Genomic DNA, 22639 nt, shown 5'->3' with positions numbered 1-22639 from the left:
ACCCATTACTAGAAAAACAAAGAGGTATCTATCTCCTCGGTACATAAGGAAGATACATTAATTATTTTACCTCTTAAGAGAATTTTCCATTTGTGACAAAAGGCAGACCCCAGGGAGTGTATGCTGAACAAATTGCTTTGAATAACTTTACTTTTCTCTCCCTTAGCACGAGTCCTGCTCACAAATACTATCTGGCTATGGACCCTGTGTCTGAATCACTTTATCTATCAGACACCAATACCCGAAAAGTCTACAAGTTGAAATCTCTTGTGGAAACAAAAGATTTGTCCAAGAATTTTGAAGTGGTGGCAGGAACAGGAGATCAGTGCCTTCCCTTTGACCAGAGTCACTGTGGAGATGGAGGGAGAGCATCGGAAGCTTCACTGAACAGCCCTCGAGGTAAAAGAGAAAAATCCTTTGGTTATCTAAAGCTTTCATTTGACTTCGCAGAATCCTAAGATTGTTATCACACTGTAGTCCATCCATCCCAATGTACCTCTGACAGACATCCTCTCTGAAGTCTATCTTGGAAGATAGGCACACCCAGGACTAATTTTTAGCCAATATGCATTAGTATAGTCATAACTATTATTAAAATATTGGAATGCTTCTTTTCTGGTTGTTAAATAGTTATTGCCCAGAACCCTGTGCCTCCCGGACACCCCAGCCTCTCCCCATGATCTCCTTCCTGGAAACTCCCAATAGTCCAACAACTAAAGGGTTAACTCCTGGCCAGCAGAGAGCCGCCAGGAGGAAGGCTTTAGCACTGTGGCCTGCACTGGTTTGGGGTCAGGTCTGTGCCACCTTCTACCACTTTCAAATATATTGAGTATCTCACAGACTTTAGACATTCCTGGCTTTTCCTTAACAACCAACCTTTAATGAACCTATCTTCCATTAATTTATCTAAATCATTCTTGAAGCTATTTGTATTTTCAATTTATATCACCCCTAGTATAACAAATTCCAATTTTTTTTTTTTTTTTTTGGCCTTCTGTGAGGGCTCGGCCTTACTATTATTTTTTTCTAAATTCAGCTTCTCAATCTTTAAGGGCCAACCCTCAATTCTGTTGCCTGGGATTTGTAAATAAACATGTGTTCTCCCAGTCAGCTTCATGATTTTATAGACTTGGATCATATTCCCATCTTAGGCCACTAAGCTGAAGGATAGTCAACTTTTAAGTCTGTCGTCATATATCATCCACCCTATCTCCTTAATTATTTAATCATTCTTCTCTGTTCCTTCTCCAAGATGTTGTGTGTATGTGTGCTTTTATTTCAGCAGATTTTATGAAGTATTCATTGTAGTGGGTTTTAAGAACCCAATGTGTGTTTTTTTTTAAACTATTACACAAATAATACACAATTGTTGCAGAAAAATTAGAAAAGAGAGAACACAAAAAATGTTTTTAATTGAGGTCACCCATAACCCTACCACATCTAGAAAACCACTGTTAACATTTTAGTGTATATCCTTCTAGACTTTTTTCTATGTATATCATATATTTTATTCTCTAATAATGGAATCATATTATAGAATGCTGTCCTGTAATCTGCTTTTCATGCTTAATGTATTATGAACACCTTTCCATGCCAAAAAATATAATGAGGTCAATGTGTTTAATCTGTTAGATGGTCAACTTACTATTTCAAATATTAAGAGGTTACTCTTTAGCTATTTGACATTTGCCATATGGGGATTAAATTTCAACTACAATCGGAGTTTAAAGCCTTCCCTTTCTTCAACGCCATACTCAAGGCATGTGTCTTTCATAAAGCCCCTCTGGCTAACCCAGCCCATTAAATCTGAATTTCTTTAAGAGTGTCTACACTACCCAATTAGCACCTGATTATATTTTGCCTTCTTTTACTTTTCAGTCCTTTCATGAATGGAGTGTTTTTTTATTACCAAAGTGAGCTGCTTGAGATGAGAAGCTATATCTAATATTTCTTTTGACTCTTCCCCACCTCCCCAGCAATATCTTGCACAGTGTGAGATCCACTACACATGCTTCTTGTGTAATTGACCAATTAGGTAACTCTTATCCATACCCAAGTATTCCTAAGAAGAATTTCAATGGCACTTAAAGGGGATGACCTTTTTTCCCTAAGGGAACATAAGCGTCCCCACCCATAAGTATCATGGTAAAGTGTTTGGGAATGTTTCTTTTTTCCTCTTGTACCTGCGCTCGATCCTTACACATAGTAGGTCCGCAATAAATATTTGATGAGTGAATGCATAACTCAGGTGCAACATATAATCAGCTCATCTTTCAAGGAAATCCATCAGGCTGGGTCCCACCTTTTACACAGGTTTAAAACCCTTACAGGTATTATAAGGATTTCTGCATGAGAAATAGGGAGGAATCAAGCTTGTATTGTGCCTGAAATTGACATCCTCCTGAGTTGCTGCTGGTATGAAAACCACTCATCTCACCTACCACATTCAACCTGCCACATAGAGGATGAATATCAGCTTTTCCAAATGAAGCAAATAATTGGTTCACTGCAGCTCTGCTTTTTTTTTTTGGCTTGGAAAGCAGCAATAATAGAGTCCTGATGAGCAGGATTTACATGAACTCTGGAAACGTCAGTAATGAGAGTGCCAAAATTTATATATCTATTAAAGTTAACATTAAACTAAGTTTTTCTTCTTGTCATAGCTAGTAGCGCATTTTCCTTTGGCTTGACTTACGCAACCTTCTATCTGAGCGTGGCTTTTACAGTAATCTGGTACACTTTATTCATCCCAAAGCAGTAAGGGGCCCTAAGAACAGCTGGCCCAGTCTTCAGACAGCTGAATGTCTAATCCATCCAAGACAGCTTTCACATAATGTACTAAAGCTGCTGTTGGCAGCATCTGCTCTGATCCAGTGAGTGAATGAGGATGTTTAAAGGGAGGGAGTGTGTGACTCACACTAAGTGTCCATCACATCTCCTTCAACCATATTCACAGTGTTTGAGGACCCTGTTAGTGATCTTCGAAATCGCTCAGGTGGCAGAACCTATGTCCAGACATCGGTTGATCTGAAAATGCTGGTCAGAACACTTAGGTGCCTAGCTAGGGCACCTATCTCCACGCTGAATCTAGACAGCACTTACCCTTGGCAGTGAATCAGAAGTGAGGTTCTCATTATATGGAATGCTGCAGGGCAATTTCATAGACTTCCGTAGAGGAAGGAAATATCATGCAAGAAGTCATTAGGGCACGGTGTGCAAATTGAGAGGAGAGTATTGCTAATTGCTAATTATGTCTTTGAGGTTCTCCTGCAGGTTCTTTATCTCCCAAGAAAGCCCAATTTGTTTGTTTTTTGGCTTTACAGCTACCATGAACAGCAGCTCCTTCGTCCTTCCCCCTTAGAAGACAGCAAATGTTTAATGGATTTCTTGAAGGAGAGGTTTGATTTTTCTCTCCACCTAGAAGCTAATAAAGAAAAGCTGTAGATCAGTAGAAAATGGAAATGTACATCTAGGGAGTATCATTTCTAGGTTAGGAAAGAGAGCTCGCTCTAAGACTTTAACAAGCAACATATTGCAATTACAGGCAGGCTCTCCAGCATGTCCTTAATTATGCAAGGTAAGTCAAATAAATGTTAATCTGCAAGACAGCTAATTTATTTTCTGAATCTATTCTAAAAATAGGATGAAATAAAATTTGCTTTTGAGATCATTTGTCCTAACGTTGGAATAGATTATCAAATGGGATTAAAACCAGTCAGCAAAAGGTCAGAAAAAAAAAAAAAGGTCAGAAGCCATGGGATTTTTTTTTTTTTTTTTTTTTTTTTTGAGAAATGGCAGCAAATTGTGACGAATACTGGGTTAGGGAGCCTAGGCTTTCGTGTTCAATCCATGTAATGCCACTGTTTCTTGGAAAGCCACCGTACCTCCCTGAGCGCTGAAATAGACTTAATGATACCATTGACTAGTTTTGTTGCATTGGGCTAGTCATATACACACTGGGTCCTGAGATTGCTCAGTTGTAAACTGAAGGGCTTGGGATGATCTCCCTCCCAGCTCTAATGTATTAAAATAACCATAGCTCTAACTTACTTAGTGTCTACTGTGTGCTGTACACTGTGTGAGATATTTTACACAGGGTATCTCTAATCTTCACAATTCACAAGGTAAATAGTATTATCCCCATTGTAAAGATGAGGAGATAGAGGCTCAGATACCTTAAGAAATTTATCTAGGGTCAGACAGTTTACAGATAACACCGGAATTCAAACCAGGTCTTCCTGACTCCAAAACCCATGAGGTGGGGTGGGGGGGCGGGGTAGCCTTCCCTTCAGCTAAAATCCATGATCTCTGTTGACTTCTCTAGTAGGGTAGGAAATAGTGGAAAATGCTTTTCAATCTAATGACATGTATTCAGTGAAAACAAAATATTTTTATTTGGAAGATGAATGACTTTCAGTCCAGTTTCCTTTTCCTATTAAAACTGTTTCTCTGATTTTTCTGACCCAATAGTGTACCCATAGTGCACTCCATAGCATTTGCATAATCTGTAAATGGAATTGTTCAAATAAATCTCCAGGAAACCTTGTCACGTCCCTTTGGAAGATTCTGCAATTAGGAACTTCAACTTTTTCTTAAGAGATGGAGTCAGGAAACCTTAACTTCATTAAACTGACTACAACTGGTAGCTAAAAATTGTGTTTAAAGGAAAAATGGAAGTACCCCTGAATAGAGTTTTATATAAGATAGCCCCTGGGTACTTCTGCTGGGAAGAAGTCTTTATCTGATCCAGTTTTACGCACTCTGATTTGAATCCCAGTAAAGAGAAACATTTGCCATTTTACTCATCAATACTTCAATGTAATGGGGCAAGGAAAAAAGTTTAGCAAAGAAGTTGATGGTGTGCTAATCCCTGGCATTGCATATGAGTTTGAACTGACTTTGAAAGATGCTTTTAAAACATGCATGGATGATGTAGTTGAAACTTAGGTTCCATTTATTATTTTTACTGCAACGTTCTTTAATTCTACAGAGAACTCAAACTAATGAGTCATGTAATAGATGACCAAGTACTTAAGCAGAATGTGAAATGCTACTAGGTGGAGATATAAAATAAAATTTGTGACAAGCTGAATACATTTATTTTTTTTAAGTAGCTACAGAGGGTGAAGGAGCGACTGGACAGGATGAAATTAATCAATGACTTAATTTGGTTTTCTTGGACCTCACCAAGGAGTATATTTCTATTTTCATGTGCATCTTTAAGCATACTGACCTCAGAACTCAGCAGGAATTGGGCAATATCCCCACAAATGCAAACAGCCCTGGAGCCACTCCCAAGGAGGGAAATGATCCTTAAATCTTGATGGCTTCCGAAAGTGTTTTTAGGTTATTCATGACACTAATCACACAGGAGTTCCTTTAACTTTACTGGCAATTAAGGAAGCTGGGTATGATAAAGTCTAGACAAAAACAATCTGTTTTTGTCCCTACCCAGATCTATCCAAGGTGTATCCTGAAGCTCTACTGATTCCCCTGGTATCTAAATGCTATTTTGAAAGGCTAAATTTGGGGTTAGTGGAAAGACGGTAAAACTCTCATCAGTGACATCTTGCTCATGTAACTGGTATCTATGAGGGAGAGAGTATAGTGCACAAACACATATGAGAATGTTCTTTTGGTTCTACTATGCAACTAGGGTGCAGTAAGACCTTTCCTAAATTCCTTTAGTACATGATCCATTATGGTGACATAACCATTTGGATTGGCACCAGGGCCAGCCCTCACCAAAATTACAGGCAAGCCGCAGCATGAGTAAAATGAATGGTATATTTGGGAAACTATAAATAATCCAGTATTATTAAAGTAAACATATTTGAGGGTAATAGGAGCAGGGCAAGAATAAGAAGTTTGCATTTTGTCCTGTAGGCAAAAGATCTGAAGCAGGAAAGTGACATGATCATTTGATGGATGCATTTTTGATAGATTGTTTTGGTGACAGGGTAAATGCACAGGAGCGAGGCTGGTGCAAAGAAATCATAGGGAATACTAATATTCATAGGGTAGGCAATGGAAGGGGATCTAATGAAAGAGACAGAGAGGAAATCTTCACAAGAAAAGGAAGTGAACAAAGAAAGCTTGGTATCCAGGAAGCCAAGGGAATCATTTGTTTCAAGAAGGTGTGAAAAACAATATCAGATGTCACACATTTGTAGCCATTGGATTAGGCAACGAGGAGCTCATTGGTGACCCTGCCTTTGGTGGTCTGAATGGTGGTAGAGGTGGAAGCCCGATTTCAGGCATTTGATGAGCCAGTGAGAGGTGAGGAAGTAAATACGATTAGTGAAGATCATTCTTCTGAGAGGCTTGGATGTGAAAGACAGAGTGATAAGTAGTAAGAGGACAAGGCACTCAGGGGAGGCTTTTTCTGTGGGAGACATGGCAATGATGATAGGTAAATGGGAAGATACAGGGGACAGAGGATAAATGATGAAACCAGATCTTGAGGAAACTGGAGCAGGCCTTGAATGGGAGGGGAGATTGAAGAGACCATCCTAAGTTAATGTGTAGGTGTAAGGATGAGAACTTTGTAGATAGAAGGTGCTAGAAAGTTGATGGTACTCCATTCTGATAGCCTCAGTGTTCTAGAGAAGTGGGTCTATTCTGCTAAAAATGAGGAAGTACAGTTAGGCCTTGAGGTATGTGAGAATGGTTTGGAAACACCACTTAGTGAAGTCAGCTTTTTGGGTAAGATCAACATTCTACCACCCATGCCAAATTCCTAGCTCAGTGTCAAGACATTTCCTGTGAGAACTTTCCTCCCACATCCTTGTCCTAGGATCAGAGGCAACTTGAGAAAAATATGTTTGACAAAGCCTTAGAATTCAGGCAAAATATTTGTTCTTTATTACTCAGTGATCCTGTGCTGTTTCCACTCCTGGGTATTTCCTTCCTAAACTATGTTATTGGTCTCTCAGTTTACGGTAGCTACACCAGATGACTTAGTACCTGTGATGCAACCAGAATGAGAGCTTAACTTGTTATTTGCACAGTTGGTCTAATGCATCTGCTTATGAATGGTCAAAAGATTTAGACCTTACATTATGTCAGCAGCTGGAGTCTGAGAACCTTTCTGCCTTTTCTGTCACAATCCTAAAGCCATAAGCTGTTGGTGGAGAAGTCAGACAAAAGGAAGGCACTTACATCTAGCCTTGGCTCATTGGTCCAGGTCACATCCATGGTTAATACAGCGGAACTTGTATTAAGTTCATTCAGGTTTTATAAAGCTACAAATACATCATTAAATGACTTTTTCTTCTGCATTTATTTTAATTTTCATGCATGTATATAGCATTCTAGCAAACAGATAATACTTTAGAGGCCAAATACCATGAGAGATAAGTTCCCAGGTTCTGTAGTCAAACAACTGGATGCAAATTCCAGATCCACCACTCATTAAATGTGTGACCTTGTGTAAGTCACCTAACTTCCCTGAGCTTCAACTTCCTCATCTATGAAGTTAGAATACGAGTAATAGTGCCTACATGAGAGTGTTTGGTAATGCAGGTGAAGTGCATTGTAAAGCACGGTGCCCAGCCTGTGGGGCGTACACATTAAATGTTACCTGCCATTATGATCAGGCTTGCTGTTTGGTTGCTAATACTAATGCTGCTTATGATAGTGACCCAAACGTGGAATAAGTTACTTTTAAAGGAGGCAAGTTCCAAATTGTCCAGGGAGACTTGGTCATTTCTAGGGTAGAATGGTGCCACAAAAGAAGGAGTCAAGGTAGGGTGGGATTCGGGTATTACATGTGATTTGATTAGCTGATCCCTCCCGACCTTGAGATGCAGTAATTCTAGTGCTGGTTCTTTCTACATGTTGTATTTTGAGGAGCCCCACCACCAAGACCCGTGTAACCAAAATAAGTCCCTTAGCAGCCTACCATTAAATTCATCCCATAAGGGTTTTCTTCGGATGTGAACTTCAGTGTTGAATGCAGGATATTGCCTAGGAGAGCAACACATTAATTCCTCATTAAAACACTTTATGGGGGCGTTAAGGACATGGAGCACAGGATGGGTGTGTTTGGATAGATGAGATCACCGGAGGGGGACAAGCCAAGGTGGCAACTACTCCAGGTAGCATGAGGAAGGGCGGTGCTAGGTATCGGGCAGAAGGGCAGCAAAGTGGAGAGAGATGGGAGAATAACGATGATATACTTCTCTGCAGTATTGTCTAGAATGAAACTTCAAGCCCTACAAATCAGGACAGACAGAATGGAATTATGATTCTTCCTCTTTTTATTTGAGATCACTAGCCCCCAAAACTTTCCTTATCACAGCTCCTCAGTGTCACATCTTTCTTATCTGTCCACTTAAGAATCACCTCAGCTGATTAAAAAAAGAACCCCCTCTCCATCAAACAAAAATGACAGGGATCACACACTAACAGACTGCAAATCACTAAAATCATATTTTGAGTGGTGTATTATGGTAACCTATAAATAACTAATTGCGTAAAATTGCTTTAGTAGTTTCTAGATGGCAGCTTTAATTAAAAGCACCAGAGACATTTAGAAGTTTAGAAATGGATGGCATGTAATTTGCCCTTTTACCAACCATAAAATGGTAATTAAGGAATTTGATTCACTTCTTCCTATTAAAAGTTTTATGAGAATAGCAAGTTCCTTCTAAATACAGTTTCTCTTCAGCAGAAGGTAGTACGTTTGTTCTATCAGTCTTCTCCAGCAGGGTAAGATGTTTTAATGTACAAATCCTTCAGAAGTTAATTAGGAAATTTCTTTCAATGCAAAATGTTTGTTTTTAAGGTTCTAAAACATGAAACTGTATTAGAGCTAAAGCTTTGACCATGGCCCCATATTGCTCCACCATCAGTACAAGATGGCCCAGTAATTTCAAGTTTACCAAATGCATGGAGCTGACTGTAAAATCAAAGAAATGAGCAAGTCATTTCCTGGTGAGTCTAGCATGCTTTGCTGATTCTTGAAGGAATCTGAAATCTACCGTGGGTTGACTTCCCAGGGAACCAAGAATATTCGCTCCACAACAGAGAAGCCATCAGAAGATGTTTTTAGCTTCATTGATCCTCCAGCCATACTGGCTGAATTAGCAGGTGTGGAGTGTAAAACTCCAACAACATGCAGCAAACCTAGATAACTTTGGAAATCCATTATTTTAACATCATCACAGGCTAAAACACAGCTGGAAATGGAGTCAGGAAGCCCATTTTTATTTTATAATTGATCAATTAATTGTGTTTTTTGGCCATTTCAGACCAAGGATTAGAGATGGCACAACAGAGGGTATTTAGACCAGCATTTTGAAGGTACTAATGACTTAAGTTATATGCATATAAGACAACTGCTAAGTTTTTTTTTTAAGTCAAGCAGATTCTCAAGTGAACTGAATCTGACTAAGCAGCAAACTAGCAGTAAAGGAGAGGCTGTTTGAAATGTCTCCTCTTCATTCCCTCTTTCAGGGACTCCCCTGGCTAACTCTGAGCCCCCCTCCCTGCAGCCCTCAGCCTGTCTTCCCGAGATAGAAATCCAGCCTTTCCCTTCCCTCTCCCCTAGTCAGAGCTGTGTGGGCATACAGTGGTGTATGCTAAAGGGAGACGGGACAGTGGGAAGAATATTTTATCCTGACATTGTTTACAATTTCCAGTGAATGGGGATAGTAAACACAGTCCTGTTATTCATCAGTTTTATTACTGTTTTTAATATTCCTATCAAAAAGGCACTCCCCTCATTGTCTGCACCCAGAACAGACCATTCCCATAGCCCCCAAACCTGCAGGTATAAGGAAGATACTCACAAAATAATATTCAGTGGAAAGTTCAGGATACAAAACTATATACTGTATACTGCTACATCTGTAAGGGGGCAGGGGTGGTATATATGTACAGAGAAAAAAAATAGAGAGGAAGTTTATCTAAATGTTAGCAATGGGACTTTCCTGGCGGTCCAGTGGTTAAGACTCCACGCTTCCAATGCAGGGGGTGCGGGTTCAATCCCTGGTCGGGGAGCTAAGAGCCAACATGCTGTGCGGCATGGCCAAAAAAATTTTAAAATAAAATAAAATAAGTAAAGTAAATGTTAGCGATGATAATTGCTGCATAAGGAGTTTTGAGTGATTTGACTTTGTTCTCTTTAATTTTCTGAGCATTTATTATTTTTATAATGCAACAAAAGACAAAGCATATTATTTTAAAACACACACACACCCTGTCCTGTCCTATGACCAACCTCTGAGGACCCAGGTCTCTTTGCTTTCATAAATGACAGCTCTCCAGAAAGTACTCATGGTTGCCAATGGGTTGCTCTCATCTGAGCATGTTACTAGAGACCTGCTGGAGGGGCTATACCATCAGCCAAGGGAAAAAGCTCAGTGAAAGACCTTGAAGACATCCTGGCAGGCCCGTAGTAAAAGACATTTTAATTATATTTATTATTTTTTAAGAAAGAGAAATGTAAAGAATACAAATTAAAACGGCTTATAATCTCACCATCTAGATAAGCCCCATTGATATTGAAAGATAAAAATATGAAAGTAATATATGTCTGTGGTTTGAAAGTCGGAACTCTGTAGAAAAGCACAGAAAGAAAATTCTAGGCTTCTTTACCACAAACACACACACCCCAGTCCCTCTCTCTAAAGGTAACCAGTGTTAACAGTTTCTTGCGATTCCTTTGAGACCTCTATATGTATTTTTCTCTTACATAAAAGGAATCATATCATATACATTACTCTTCACCCTCCTTCTTTCATTTGATTATATTTCTTGAAGATCTTTCCATAAAAGCATGTATATATCTGCCTCTGTTTTTAAGAGATGTATGATATTACAACATATGGACATACCATAATTTTTTAAGTAATTTGCTTCTTGATAGACATGTTGTTTTTTTTAAATCCTTTATCACTGTAGCACTGCATTGAACAACCTAATTCATGTGTTTTGGAACACTTTTGTGAGTATATACACCGGATTAATTTTCAGCAGTAGTAGATATTACCAAATTGCCCTCCCAAAAGATTGAACACATTTACACCAATAGCGTGTAAGGATGCCCATTTTGCCATACCCTCAGCCACACTGAGTATCATTAAACCTCTTAATATATGCCCATCTGATCAGTGGAAAATGGTATCTCATAGCTTGTAGCTTTAATTTGAATTTCTTTCATTTTAAGTGAAGAGGAGTGTCATTTCATACCTGTTGTGACCATTTGTATTTCTTTTCCAGTAAACTCACTTTCATATCCTCTGCCAGTTTTTCTACTCTTTTGAAAACTAAGAAAAGCATCCCTTTGTCTCTCCTATGTGTTGCAAATATTTTCCAAGTTTGTCATTTCCTTTAACAATGTAGAAGTTTTCTAACTTTATTTGGTCAGATTTAGCAATATATGCAATATATGTCCTTAAGGTCTCTAAAGTTTGTGTCCTTCTAGAAAAGCCTTCCTGTAGTAAAGGTACTTTTAAGGCAAGTGGGCAGGCCTTTCAATGACCTTTAAATCGTACTCTTTGTATTTCCCATTTGGGCCCCGTGAAATCTGGAAAACTTAGGAAGTGTTTAGAGTAATTAAAACCAGAGACTTTGGAATCAGGCAGGTAAGACTGAGTTCGAATTTATTACTAACAAACATCTCTGAGCCACTGTTTTCTCATCTGTAAGATGGAGACAGTGCTCCTACCTTCCTTATAGGGTTATAGAGGATAAAATGACACAATATGGGTTAAGCCAGTACCTGGCACAGATTAAGTACTAAATAAAGTATGATGATGAGAAGGAGGATAAGGAAATAATTTTTTAAACTAATATTAACTGGATTGTTTTCAAGACTAGTAGTAAACATTTTGTTTTCAAAATTGTTTTACTGTATTCAAATTCTCTTCTGTCAAACTTTGTTGATTGTATATACACAGCCCTACTTTAATTCTCTTTGCCTGCAAAATACATTGTCCAACTAAAAGGAAAACTTGTTTTTAAAATACTTGGAGAGAGGTACTGAAGGGAGCTTGGCTGAAGAAAAATGTATGGAAAGTCACAAGTACACATGTGTATAAGGAGACGTGCTAGGCTGTCATTACAGTATAAGAAATGGAAACAACCTAATAATCTGTCAGTCGGGTTTGGTCAAACGATGGAATATTATACAACAGTAAAAATGAATTAACTAGATGCCCATGTAAAAACATTAATAGTCACAAAACGTAAGGTTGCATGAATGAAAGAGAAAATTGCAAAAGAATATGTATGATATGATATCATGAGCATATTTTTGTGGCAAAATATACAAAACAAAAGTTACCATTTTAACTTTTTTTTTTTTGGCCGTACCTTGCGGCTTTCGGGATCTTAGTTCCCCAACCAGGGATTGAACCCAGGCCCCGGCAGTGAAAGCGTGGAGTCCTAACCACTGGAGCAGGGAATTCCCCCATTTTAACCATTTTTAAGTGTACGATTCTGAGGCATTAAGTACATTCACATTGTTGTGCAACCATCACCACCATCCATCTCCTACATAAATTTTTGAAGCATAAAAACATACTGTATATTATTTTTTGACACATACATATATAGAAAATGTATAAAATCATGCAAGGGGATCACACTAACTGCAGACTAGTGCTTACCTCTGGGGAGGGAAGGGAAAAGGGAACAGAGATAAAGAAAGACATGGGTTTTGGCTGTATTCATAATATTTTCTTTTTTTTTTCAGAGCTATATGAAACAAATGTTAAAACCTATTAAACTGGGGGGGTAGATGCATGGCAGTGTGTAATGATTTTCTGAGTTGTCGACCATTTGAAATCTTTCATAATTTAAAAAAAATGTTAAGTCAGAAATAGGGTTTAGAAAACAACTTGCAAATTTATACCTGACAATTCCATTTTAAAAAGTGTTTGTTTTAAATAAGGCTTTCACTCATACAGAGACAGTGTTCAAAATATTTAACAACCTTTAAAGCACAGGAACCAACATATCAGAACACACACCAGCTTTGGCCCTGGAGTAGGGTCTTCAGGGACCCCTGCAGTGGCCAGTATTAATCCCTTATTTTCTGAACTGATTGGATGTGAGTGAGGCTCTTCCATTAGCTGCAGAGCTCACCAACACATCTAGTGTGTGTCCATATGTGGAGTTCCCTAAATGGCTGACACTGAACTTCCTCAATATTAAAGAACCTTGATATAATGAGTCAGCTTTACCATTGACCAAAGAAAGTCACTGTTCCCTTGGGAGTGAGTTCTGGGCCATTTAAAGTTTCTCTCTGAGGAATCAAAGGCTTAATAACTCAAATGTGAGGTTGTCTTTAAGCCCCAAATATCAAAGCCTAGCCAGGAAGCTGCAGTGTTTTTTGCTCCATTTTTCTTCCAGTTTCATTTACTAGCTATTCCATTTGGTCTTTCAAAAGGCTTGTTAGACTGTATAATAGGTTTTTGGGGAAAGGAAGGTGGGTGGGTGCCCCATTTTACCCGTATTTGCTCAGGAAAGAAAGCTGATTACAGCAGTAATTTCCCTGAGAAGGCAGGAATCATTCCTCATTGTGGAAGGCGTCTCTAACCCAAGGAAATTGAAGCTGTGGTAATAGATTGATAGGTCTGCTTTGTCCTCCTCCCCACCACCACCCCCCAGTCAAAAACTCATCAGAATGCCTTCTGCCAAGACTACCTACTTTGGTTTCTGTAATCTTTTCTCTGTGTTCTCTTGAACAAAGTAAAACCGGAACTGTAGGCAGTCACCTGCCCCAGCCCTACCTTAGGGCTTGAGGTCCCTCGAAAGGTGCCTCCCACTTTTCCCAGAGTGGTGAAACTGGGGGCATCTCTGGGGAGAGTGGTCTGAAGAAGGGCTACTTTTAAATCTTCTGATTTTAGCCTGTTAGGCTTGAAATTTTTGAGAACCCAGAGATCAACACTTAGCGCCCTCAAAACCTTTCTTTATGTGGTTGTAGCGGGGGTGGGGGGTGTTCATTTTTGTTTTTTGTTTGTTTGATTAGGTTTTTTTAGTTATGCTGGGCACTATTTTATTTCCCAAGTATATCTGGTCTAGTTTTAACAGCATGACTTTATTCAAATAATCTATTTGAATGTTTAAAAAAAAAATTAGTCAATTAACACATGACCAAAACCACTGCCTTCTGAATTGGCCCTAAATTGATATCTTCCTAGTTCCTGGAAATGCTGAATATATTTTGAACAGTTGAATTAAGGAACCATTGCAGCTGCAAAATATTATCTAGCAGTATTTGTAAATGCCTGTTTCCTTTTGTTTTACCTTCTTTATTAGACTCGCTGGCTGTTATTAATTTGTTTTTTTCTAATTGCTCAAATTGTTCTCTTTCTAATGTAGAGCTTAGTCATTTATTATTCTATAAACACATAAAGCACTTCTGTATGGCAGGAACTATGCTAAATGCTGTCGTCAAACACTGCAACCGTCCCTTGTCACAACAAAGATCTCCTGGTTATCAAGCAGGTGTCCAGAGGTGCCATCATCTTAACTAATACTTTCAACATATTTAACTAGTGTCAATGAGACACTAGTGTCAATGACCCGCTATACTATTTATAAGACTCCCACTGGTTTTAGCTACTCTGTCAGGCCCACGTCATGCTCCTGGTATATCTTATTAGAAAAAGAACCATGTTCACTGACCTTCAGTGTTTTGTTAAGCTTTTCAAGCAGCAGACAATCTGGTCTGCATTGGGAAATTTGGAAATTATAAGTGTAGTAAAAAGGCTTGATCCCTGCCTGTGAGTGAAATATGATCTGGTTAGGGAGACAAGGGAGGAATCGTCAGAGGAAACAGTAATCAGCATTAGGTTGTGTGATATAAACTGTAAGCACTCAAGGGGCTCAGAGAATGGAGAGCTGGTTGGGATTTGGAGAAAAGGGGAGAGGAAAATGAGCAGAAGGGGGAAGATGTGGAAGAAAGGAAAGGAATCTGAAAAAGGACTGGACACGTGGGTAAAGGAAAACTGGGAACTAGATTCTAACTTCTCTTCCTGGTAGGTTAAGTGAATTCAAAAAGGAATGAGATCAAAGAACAAGGCAAAGAAGTAAGGGCAAGGCAGTGGAGAACAAAGAGGCCACCTAAATGGGAAGTGAATGACTCAGCTCTTCCTACGAAGGTTGGGGTGGTCTTGAAATGGATTGGTTAAAATGGCCCTATCTCAGTATGTAAAATGCATTCTTGAGTCTAGTCAAAAAGCCTCACACTCTTAGTTACAGGCCAAGCTTTAGATTTGCAACTTAATGACATATACCTGATGTGATCCTCATTCCTACCCACTTATATCGGTGGAATAACACATCTCTTCTAAGAGGCTCAGATTTCTACCATCAGACAAGATTGATGAAATTGTTTGATATACTCGACAAGGAAGTACCTCCATCAAGATATTTGCAAGTCTTTGAGTTAGTTTATATATTGTAATTATTGAGGCTAGACTTTGCACTGTGTCTTAAAAGATGAGTAGGATCTGGATACTAGGAGAGGGAGAGGGGATTCCAGGCACAGGAGTAGTGCAGGCAAATATGTAGTGATAACCAGGGAAAGAGAAAGATGTGTTTCAGAGACAGTGAATAGACCAGTTTGACTGGAAAAGTAACACAGGACCCCTGTACAGACTGCTCGTCACCATCAGCATGGAGGAGACGCTGACAGAATTGCAGAGGGTTCCTGCCGTCTAAGTCAAGCTGTGCTGAAGCAGGTCATCATGTAGCAGATAATCCACAGCAAGATGCCAGAAAACTAACAGTTAATCAAAAACAGAAATATTAACACCACTTGTGTTAACCTTTCAAAAAGATTTCACAGACTATTCTGCTCCGATGTGATTTTAGTTGGTCTTTACAGTAATCCACTGACATGGGCATCTCAGCTTTTCTTCTCGCAATTAGACAAAGGCAAAGCCCCAGGGACTGGGAGATTATGTAAATTTTTGAAAGTCACAGTCAGCCTCACAACAGGATCTCCTCGTAGCTTCTACCCCCAGACTCTTTCCTCCTACTCTCATAGCTCTCCTGAACATGTCTGGGTAATTGAACTTAGAGGAAAAAAGGTGGGGAAATGGCCTTGGAAACCCCAGTCTCAATCAAGACAAGGCCAGAGATGTCACCAGCCCCCTTTGAACAGCGAATCCCAGTTTTTTTCAATACCTTTCAATGTAACCTTCTTCTGCACTCAGATTGTCAAACTTGTAGGTCAGAGCGTGGAAAAGAAAAAGTCAAAGAGTTGTTTGTCTCATTAGACAACTGCTTTGCTTAATTTTTTTCTTTTGCTCAACTGTCATATTTGTGTTTGTTGTTGTTGTTCTAATAATATATTTTTGATTGAGCCCAAATTGGTCCTCCTAAGTGTCTCTTTAAATCTCATTTCAAAGGTTCGAAAATTGTATTCACAGAGTGTTCATCACCCTGCCTTTCTGACTTCCTGAACTTCTCTTCTAGTGTTAGCTTCATTAGTCAGGATGTATGGCTGTTGGAAGAATTTTAAATGGGCCTTCCACGTTGTCTTTGAATAGATCCTACATGCAAATAACTTTCCTGCAGAAATTTTCATTCTTCTTGGGTTAGCCCAGTACTGTGAATAGTAAGCACCGTCAGGCTTAATTCCTCATATCCTCCTTTTACTGAGTATTCAGGCCAAAGTATTCTACTTAGTTTGCTTTTTTATCAGAACCTCTTGGTCGTTCACATATCTTGAAAGAGACTCATTTTCCCCCAGAGTGTAACAACTGCAATTAGTTTTTTGCTGGTCCATGGGCAATAAATGAACTTTCCCTCCTCAAGCTAATTGTTCACGTAAGGTTCTTGTGAGGTGGTTTGTTTCCTTAGGATGACAAAGGCATTTCTTCAAAATGTATCTGAGTAGTGTCCCAGATACAGTTGCTTGATAATTGAAGAATTTTTTAAGGGGGGGGGGATATAAAATATTCAGCTCATGTCCAATAAACCTCATTTATCTTAGCCCATATGTACTGAGTCCCCTTAAATCTCAGCCTACAGGCATCTTTTGAGCAAGAACTCTAGCACAAAAATAAAACATGGGATATGCATTTCAGCTTGAACTGGAACTGTCTATTTAACCCAATCGCTTACACACACACACACACACACACACACACACACACACACACACAGCTCTATAAAGCAAGGAAAAATAACTCATACCATCCCTAGTGTCTGGTGTCACTGTTAAATGTTGAGACACCAGCACCACCCCCAGCCCAGGGTCTCCCTGAGCCAGTTGCACAGCATGGAGCTTCATTTATTTGATTCTCTGGATGAAAACTTTAGCTATCTTATAAAAGCTTGAAGGCTTTTACACCAGTAGTTCAGTAGTGCAGTATTTCCCCTAAGCTAACAAAGTTGTTTTCAACCTCTGCCTTGTCTCTGTGGTGAATCTAACATAGGGCACTCTGCCACTGACCCGGGTTATGGACTTAAAGCTTCTACTATGTCTGTCCAACATAGAAGAGCCTAAAATGTTGAAGCAGAGCCTATGTGGAAATCTTTGTCTATGGTTCTAAGGCTTAGAAAAGTCACTTTCAGAAAGAATTACAGCAATGACTGAGTAATTAGGACACCACTTAGCACCACTGTAAGACTTCATCCTCTTCAAAGGGCTCTCATTTCATTGGCTCTTGTGAGCTTCACACTGTTTTAACCCTGTGCAGTAGGTAGGGTGTGGGTTAGGAAATCAAGACAAGTCCTACAGCTAATCTGTAACAGAAGTCAGCCTGAAGCCCAGATCCCCTGATGTGACCCTGGAGCCGGTGTTCTCTCTGCTTTCCCTTATGTGGTCCAGAGTGAAGCAAATTAAGGTGAAATCTTGAGATATTGCTGTTTCCTTAGAACTCCTAAGATTAGAGTACGGTTGGAAGAGATCATAAGATCGTAACACAAAGTTGTGTTGATAGAGCAAAGTGGATTTGCAGGGAACCTGAGCTATTCAGTGTAGCTATCTACATGGATCAAATTCAGTTGCAGTTAATTTGATCCATGGTCCTTATGCTATTTGCTCTGAGTGGTCAATTCCCCTTTTTCCCATATTCTCATCATCACTAATTGATAGGGGGCTGTACTCCTCTTAAAGGTCTTTGGAGAAAGAGATTACCATTGCCTCCTTTCCAAACTCATTTTTAGAGAAATTCATATGCAGATCTTGACATCGTGGCATGCTTTATTTGATTCAAGATAGATGTGCTTCATTATAGATGTGTGGCAATTAAGCCTATAATTCAACAAGGTTTATTGAACATTTGTGCCTGGGTCTACTGGATTTGTTGAGCTATAAAACTAAAGCATAAAACCCAGTTCTTGCCCTCGAGGAGCTTATTGCCTAGACAGAGCATGACTGGATAATTCACATTTGAAAAAAAAAAAAAAAAAAAGAAGCTTCTTTAGGTTAGAAAACAGAGAGACCAGAAAGTGGAGTTTGCAGAGAAGGCTTCCTGGAAGAGAAACATCTCATAAAAACCTTAGAAGATGAACAGGATTTGAATTGGTGGTTGGTGAATGTAATAGTGAGGCCAAGCTAACAACTATATATTACACACACACACACACACACACACACACACACACACAATCTCAATGGCTTAACAAAATAGTCGTTTATTTCTTGCTCACATCACAGTCCAGTGAAGGTTGCCTGTGGGATAGGAGAAATCCCTGCTCCTAGCAGTGACTCAGGAGCCAGGCTCCTTCCATCTAGTGGCTTGTCAATCTCTTAGGCCTTGGAGTCCTCCAGTGGGTACTCTGCTTCCAGCCAGCCTAGAGGGAGGGGGGGGGGGCCCATAAAGGAGCTCCACAGAGGTTTTGTTAGGGGCCAGGCCTAGAAGTAGCAGATATCACTTCTTCCCACACCTAACCGCAGTGGAGGCTGGGAAATGTAATCTAGCTCTATTCTCAGAAAGAAAAATAGATAGAATTACCTGAATACATAGCATTGTCTCCGCCATACTAAAGAGGGAGAGCTTCCTGAGGGAAGGATGAGGAAGAGAAGGGTGGCAGAGCGAGAGCGAAGTCAAGTTCAGCTTGAACACCTACTTTTCTGGTTTGATTTGACTAAATTTGATGAACTTGTCATAAATTCTGAGCTTTGATCTTGGTGGGAACAAAAGAAGCTGCATTCTTAGCAAGCATTGTATCACTAGCCATCCAGGGATATCATTTTCCCGTGATGGAGAATTGTAACTAGATTTGATTATCTTTGGTTTCTCAGAGCTTATAAACCAAGACATAACTTCTTTTTAAGTGGACTTTATTTTTTAGATCAGTCTTAGGTTCACAGAAAAATTAAGCAGAATCTTTATACACTGAAACTACTCTGTCTGATACTCTAAAGGTGGAAACATGCTATTATACATTTCTCCAAACTCAGACAGTGTCCAACACCAAGAGTGAACCCTAATGTAAACTATGGTCTTTGGGTGATAATGATGTGTCAGTGTGGGTTCATTAATTGTAACAAACATACCAGTCTGGTGCAGGACGTTGATAGTGGGAGAGGTATGCATGTGTGGAGGCAGGGGGTTTATGGGAAATCTCTGTATCAAGACATAACTTTTAATGGCAGTACTAGTTATTAGATTTATTCTAAGTTCATGGATCTTGTCTGCTCACAGCAGCCTCTTCACTGACGATATATTCCTCTTGATTGTCCTCTAGCAAGCATCATAAATTGGCGACTCAGGGAATAAATCTGGTTCAAAATATAATTCATTTGTCCCACTCTGTGTCTTTATTAAAAAAAAAAAAAGATTGAGTGCATTTAGGTGGGACATGCTTTTTTTAGTTAACCTTTGTTTCCCCTAGAACTTGTATAATCTAACACCTGACCTAACTTACAAACTAATGTCACCTGCCTGTCCCCTGATGACGTATGAGTTTGTGACCCTTGTTTCTGGGGTCTCCTTTTTATTCAGTAAATCATAGATAATAGTCAAGTTACCAAAGTCCCCATCACATGGAAACTCTGGGTGCTTTCCGGAAACTCACCAGCTCTATAGGAATGAAGCTGCAGAATATCTTTGAAGAATAATTCTGAAGAGGTCCAGGAGCTCTACAGGAATATAAGAATTCTTACAATTTCAGGGGAGGGATCATGGATCACTTTGACCATCTAACAAAAGCAATGGACCATCTCCTCATGACAATACACATACATGAAACATTTTGCAGATAATTTCATGGAGTTTCTGGACCCTCAGAAACCATTCTGTACACCACTCCTGTGGTAAAGTGATTGATAGCCCCATTTAGACTACATGGGATAGTGATCAAAGGAATGGACATTGAAAGTCAGACAAACATGAGCTAAATCTAGCACTGGCAACCTGGAGTTAGTCATTTGACCTCTGAACCTCTATTTCCTCTTCTAAAAAATGACATTAATAATACCTACTTCACAGGGTACTGTGAGGATTAAAAAGGGAAAATGTATGTAAAGAGTCCAGCACAGTGCCTGGAATATCTTAGTATTCTCAGCAAATGAAAATGGTTATTATTTAGTGATAATAGTCAGCCTTAATGGGCTTTTTGTGGTGCTTACCTGGATTTCACACTGGGCTCATCAGAATTTCAACATAGTCCTTCAGATTTCTGCTTACCTGTGACTTATAATCTGAGAAAACACTAGTGACCTTCATTTCCCCAGCCCATCCCCCAAGGCTGCTCCCATGGTACCGTGGACTTGCCCCAAACTAGTGCTTATCTCAAGGCACTGTAATTGCCTGGGTATTTCTCCATCTCCCCCACTGGTTTCTGAGCTTCTCAAGACCAGTGCCATATCTGTTTTATAGTCTGCAGTCGTCCCAGTGCCTAGCACAGTGCCTGACATATAATAGGTTCAAAATAAATCCTGAATAAATTAATAAGTGAGGACAAAAACAACATTCCCAGTAAACTTTTAGGAAAATAGTGCTGGTGGAGGTGGGAGAGCTCTTCATTCACTCTGCCTTGCCTGGAAGGCTAAAGCTTTGAGAGGATCAGAAGGAGTGGCCTTACCTGTCTTTCTCTCAATCACAATTCTTGGTCAACTAGCCCACGAATCTCTTGTTCCTCGTGATGTCTCTGAGTGCCTTCTGAGTCTTGAAAGGAAGGACATATTAGTCTGAATGTTTATCATTTTTAATTTGTATTTAAATTCTTTGGAAATTGACCTTTACTGTTAGAATATAGTGTAATTTTTTTTTAATTAAAGAGGTCATCTGATTAAATAACTCACACTATTCACTTGTCCTGTAATGTTACGGTAAGTTTATTAGAGTCTCATTTGAGAACTCCTGTTCTCATTGTTAACCACACAGTGAAATCATCTCAGCTGGTCATTAAGCTCTGCTTCCTTCCAACCCTAGTAACACACAGATATTTGTAATCCCTCCAAATTCTAGAAGCTCCATTTAGTGTCTACCTAGCAAGATAACAGGCTTATTGTACAGAAGTAACTTGGCCCTTTCTGATTTTGGTAGGTAATTATAAGTGGACAGTAGTTAGATCAGTTGGGGAATGGACTTTTCTGCCTAGTGGAGAATTTCCATATAGACCACACATATGATACCAATTTTCTGAGAATTGAAATGCACAGAAACAAAGCAAAAAATTTAAACTCTCTTTGATTTAAAGGGCACTTTATGATCAACTGGCTAATGGCAGCTACACAATTCAGCACACTCAGTATTGGAGATTGAGCTGATGCCATATTGCACTTAGGACATTCCCTGAAAGTTTATTTTAACCATTTACCTCTGTCTCATAAAATTAAAGAGCAGATTGTGGCAGGAAAAAAAAAAGAAGCAGTATTTCAGTTTTCTGGTTGCTAGGGCTGTAGATGGAGAGAATTTTATGACTACTTTCCAAAGCTTATATTCTGAAAGAAGGTTCATTTTTAATACAGAAATAATAAAAATGTAGGTGGCCTCAACAGCTGTAATTTTTATAAATTAAATGCAGAGATGCCTTCTGCCAACATTTGAAATTGGCATTCTGCACAGCCAAAAACTCTGATCTTCTCTGTTATCTAATTTGGGATTTTAGCTACTATTTCCAGGCTGTTAACCTCCACATCTGGACTCTCAGTGATACCACGTCAGGTTGCCCCTGCTGCTTCAGTATCGATCAGCAGCATCCTCTTCCCCAACAGGTGATAAATTTATTAGTAACTATCCAGGCTGCCCCAGCTTTAGGCAATTGTCTTCCTAAGAATTATAGTATTTATTCATTGGAGGATAATAAGACAAGGGAAGACGTCAAATACTTTCGCCCGTTAATTTGCAGCTGTTTCATACAGAGCTATGCTTCACAGAGAAAAGAGCCTGCAGTTCAGATATTATATAATGTCCCCTACTTTGCATAAGACACTGCGAATAATTTTTTTTTTACTAGATGCACTTTATTTATGAGCAGGTTCCTCCATAGAAAGAGCTTGTTAGGGCTTAATGCTGATGAATGGAGACAGCACCATTCACACTTCCAGGTTATGGTCTGTCAGTGCTTTCATTATATGCACTAATTTACAAGGATTTATTTATTTTCTCACAAATGTAAAAATGTGCTCCAAGCTAAACATGCTGTCTGGGCATCTGAGAGAAGTGTTTTCCTTGGTCGTTCGTCCCACCTCTATCCCACCCACCCTGCATCACTGCCT

General features: G+C 39.3%; 1 protein-coding gene across 3 annotated transcripts in view; it reads left to right on the top strand.

Annotated features, from left to right (window-relative positions):
• TENM1 (teneurin transmembrane protein 1) overlaps positions 1-22639 on the top strand; it is a 557972-nt gene that overhangs the window by 459733 nt on the left and 75600 nt on the right. For all 3 annotated transcript variants that reach the window (XM_059911842.1, XM_059911841.1, XM_059911840.1), the window contains one exon: positions 167-399. In XM_059911842.1, coding sequence (XP_059767825.1) covers positions 167-399 — 233 coding nt within the window. The remainder of the gene's footprint in view (positions 1-166; positions 400-22639) is intronic.

This window comes from Balaenoptera ricei, chromosome X, assembly GCF_028023285.1.
Source record: "Balaenoptera ricei isolate mBalRic1 chromosome X, mBalRic1.hap2, whole genome shotgun sequence".
NCBI lineage: Eukaryota > Metazoa > Chordata > Mammalia > Artiodactyla > Balaenopteridae > Balaenoptera > Balaenoptera ricei.
Note: the sequence above shows the minus strand (reverse complement) of the source record. Positions and strands in the feature narration are given on the sequence as shown.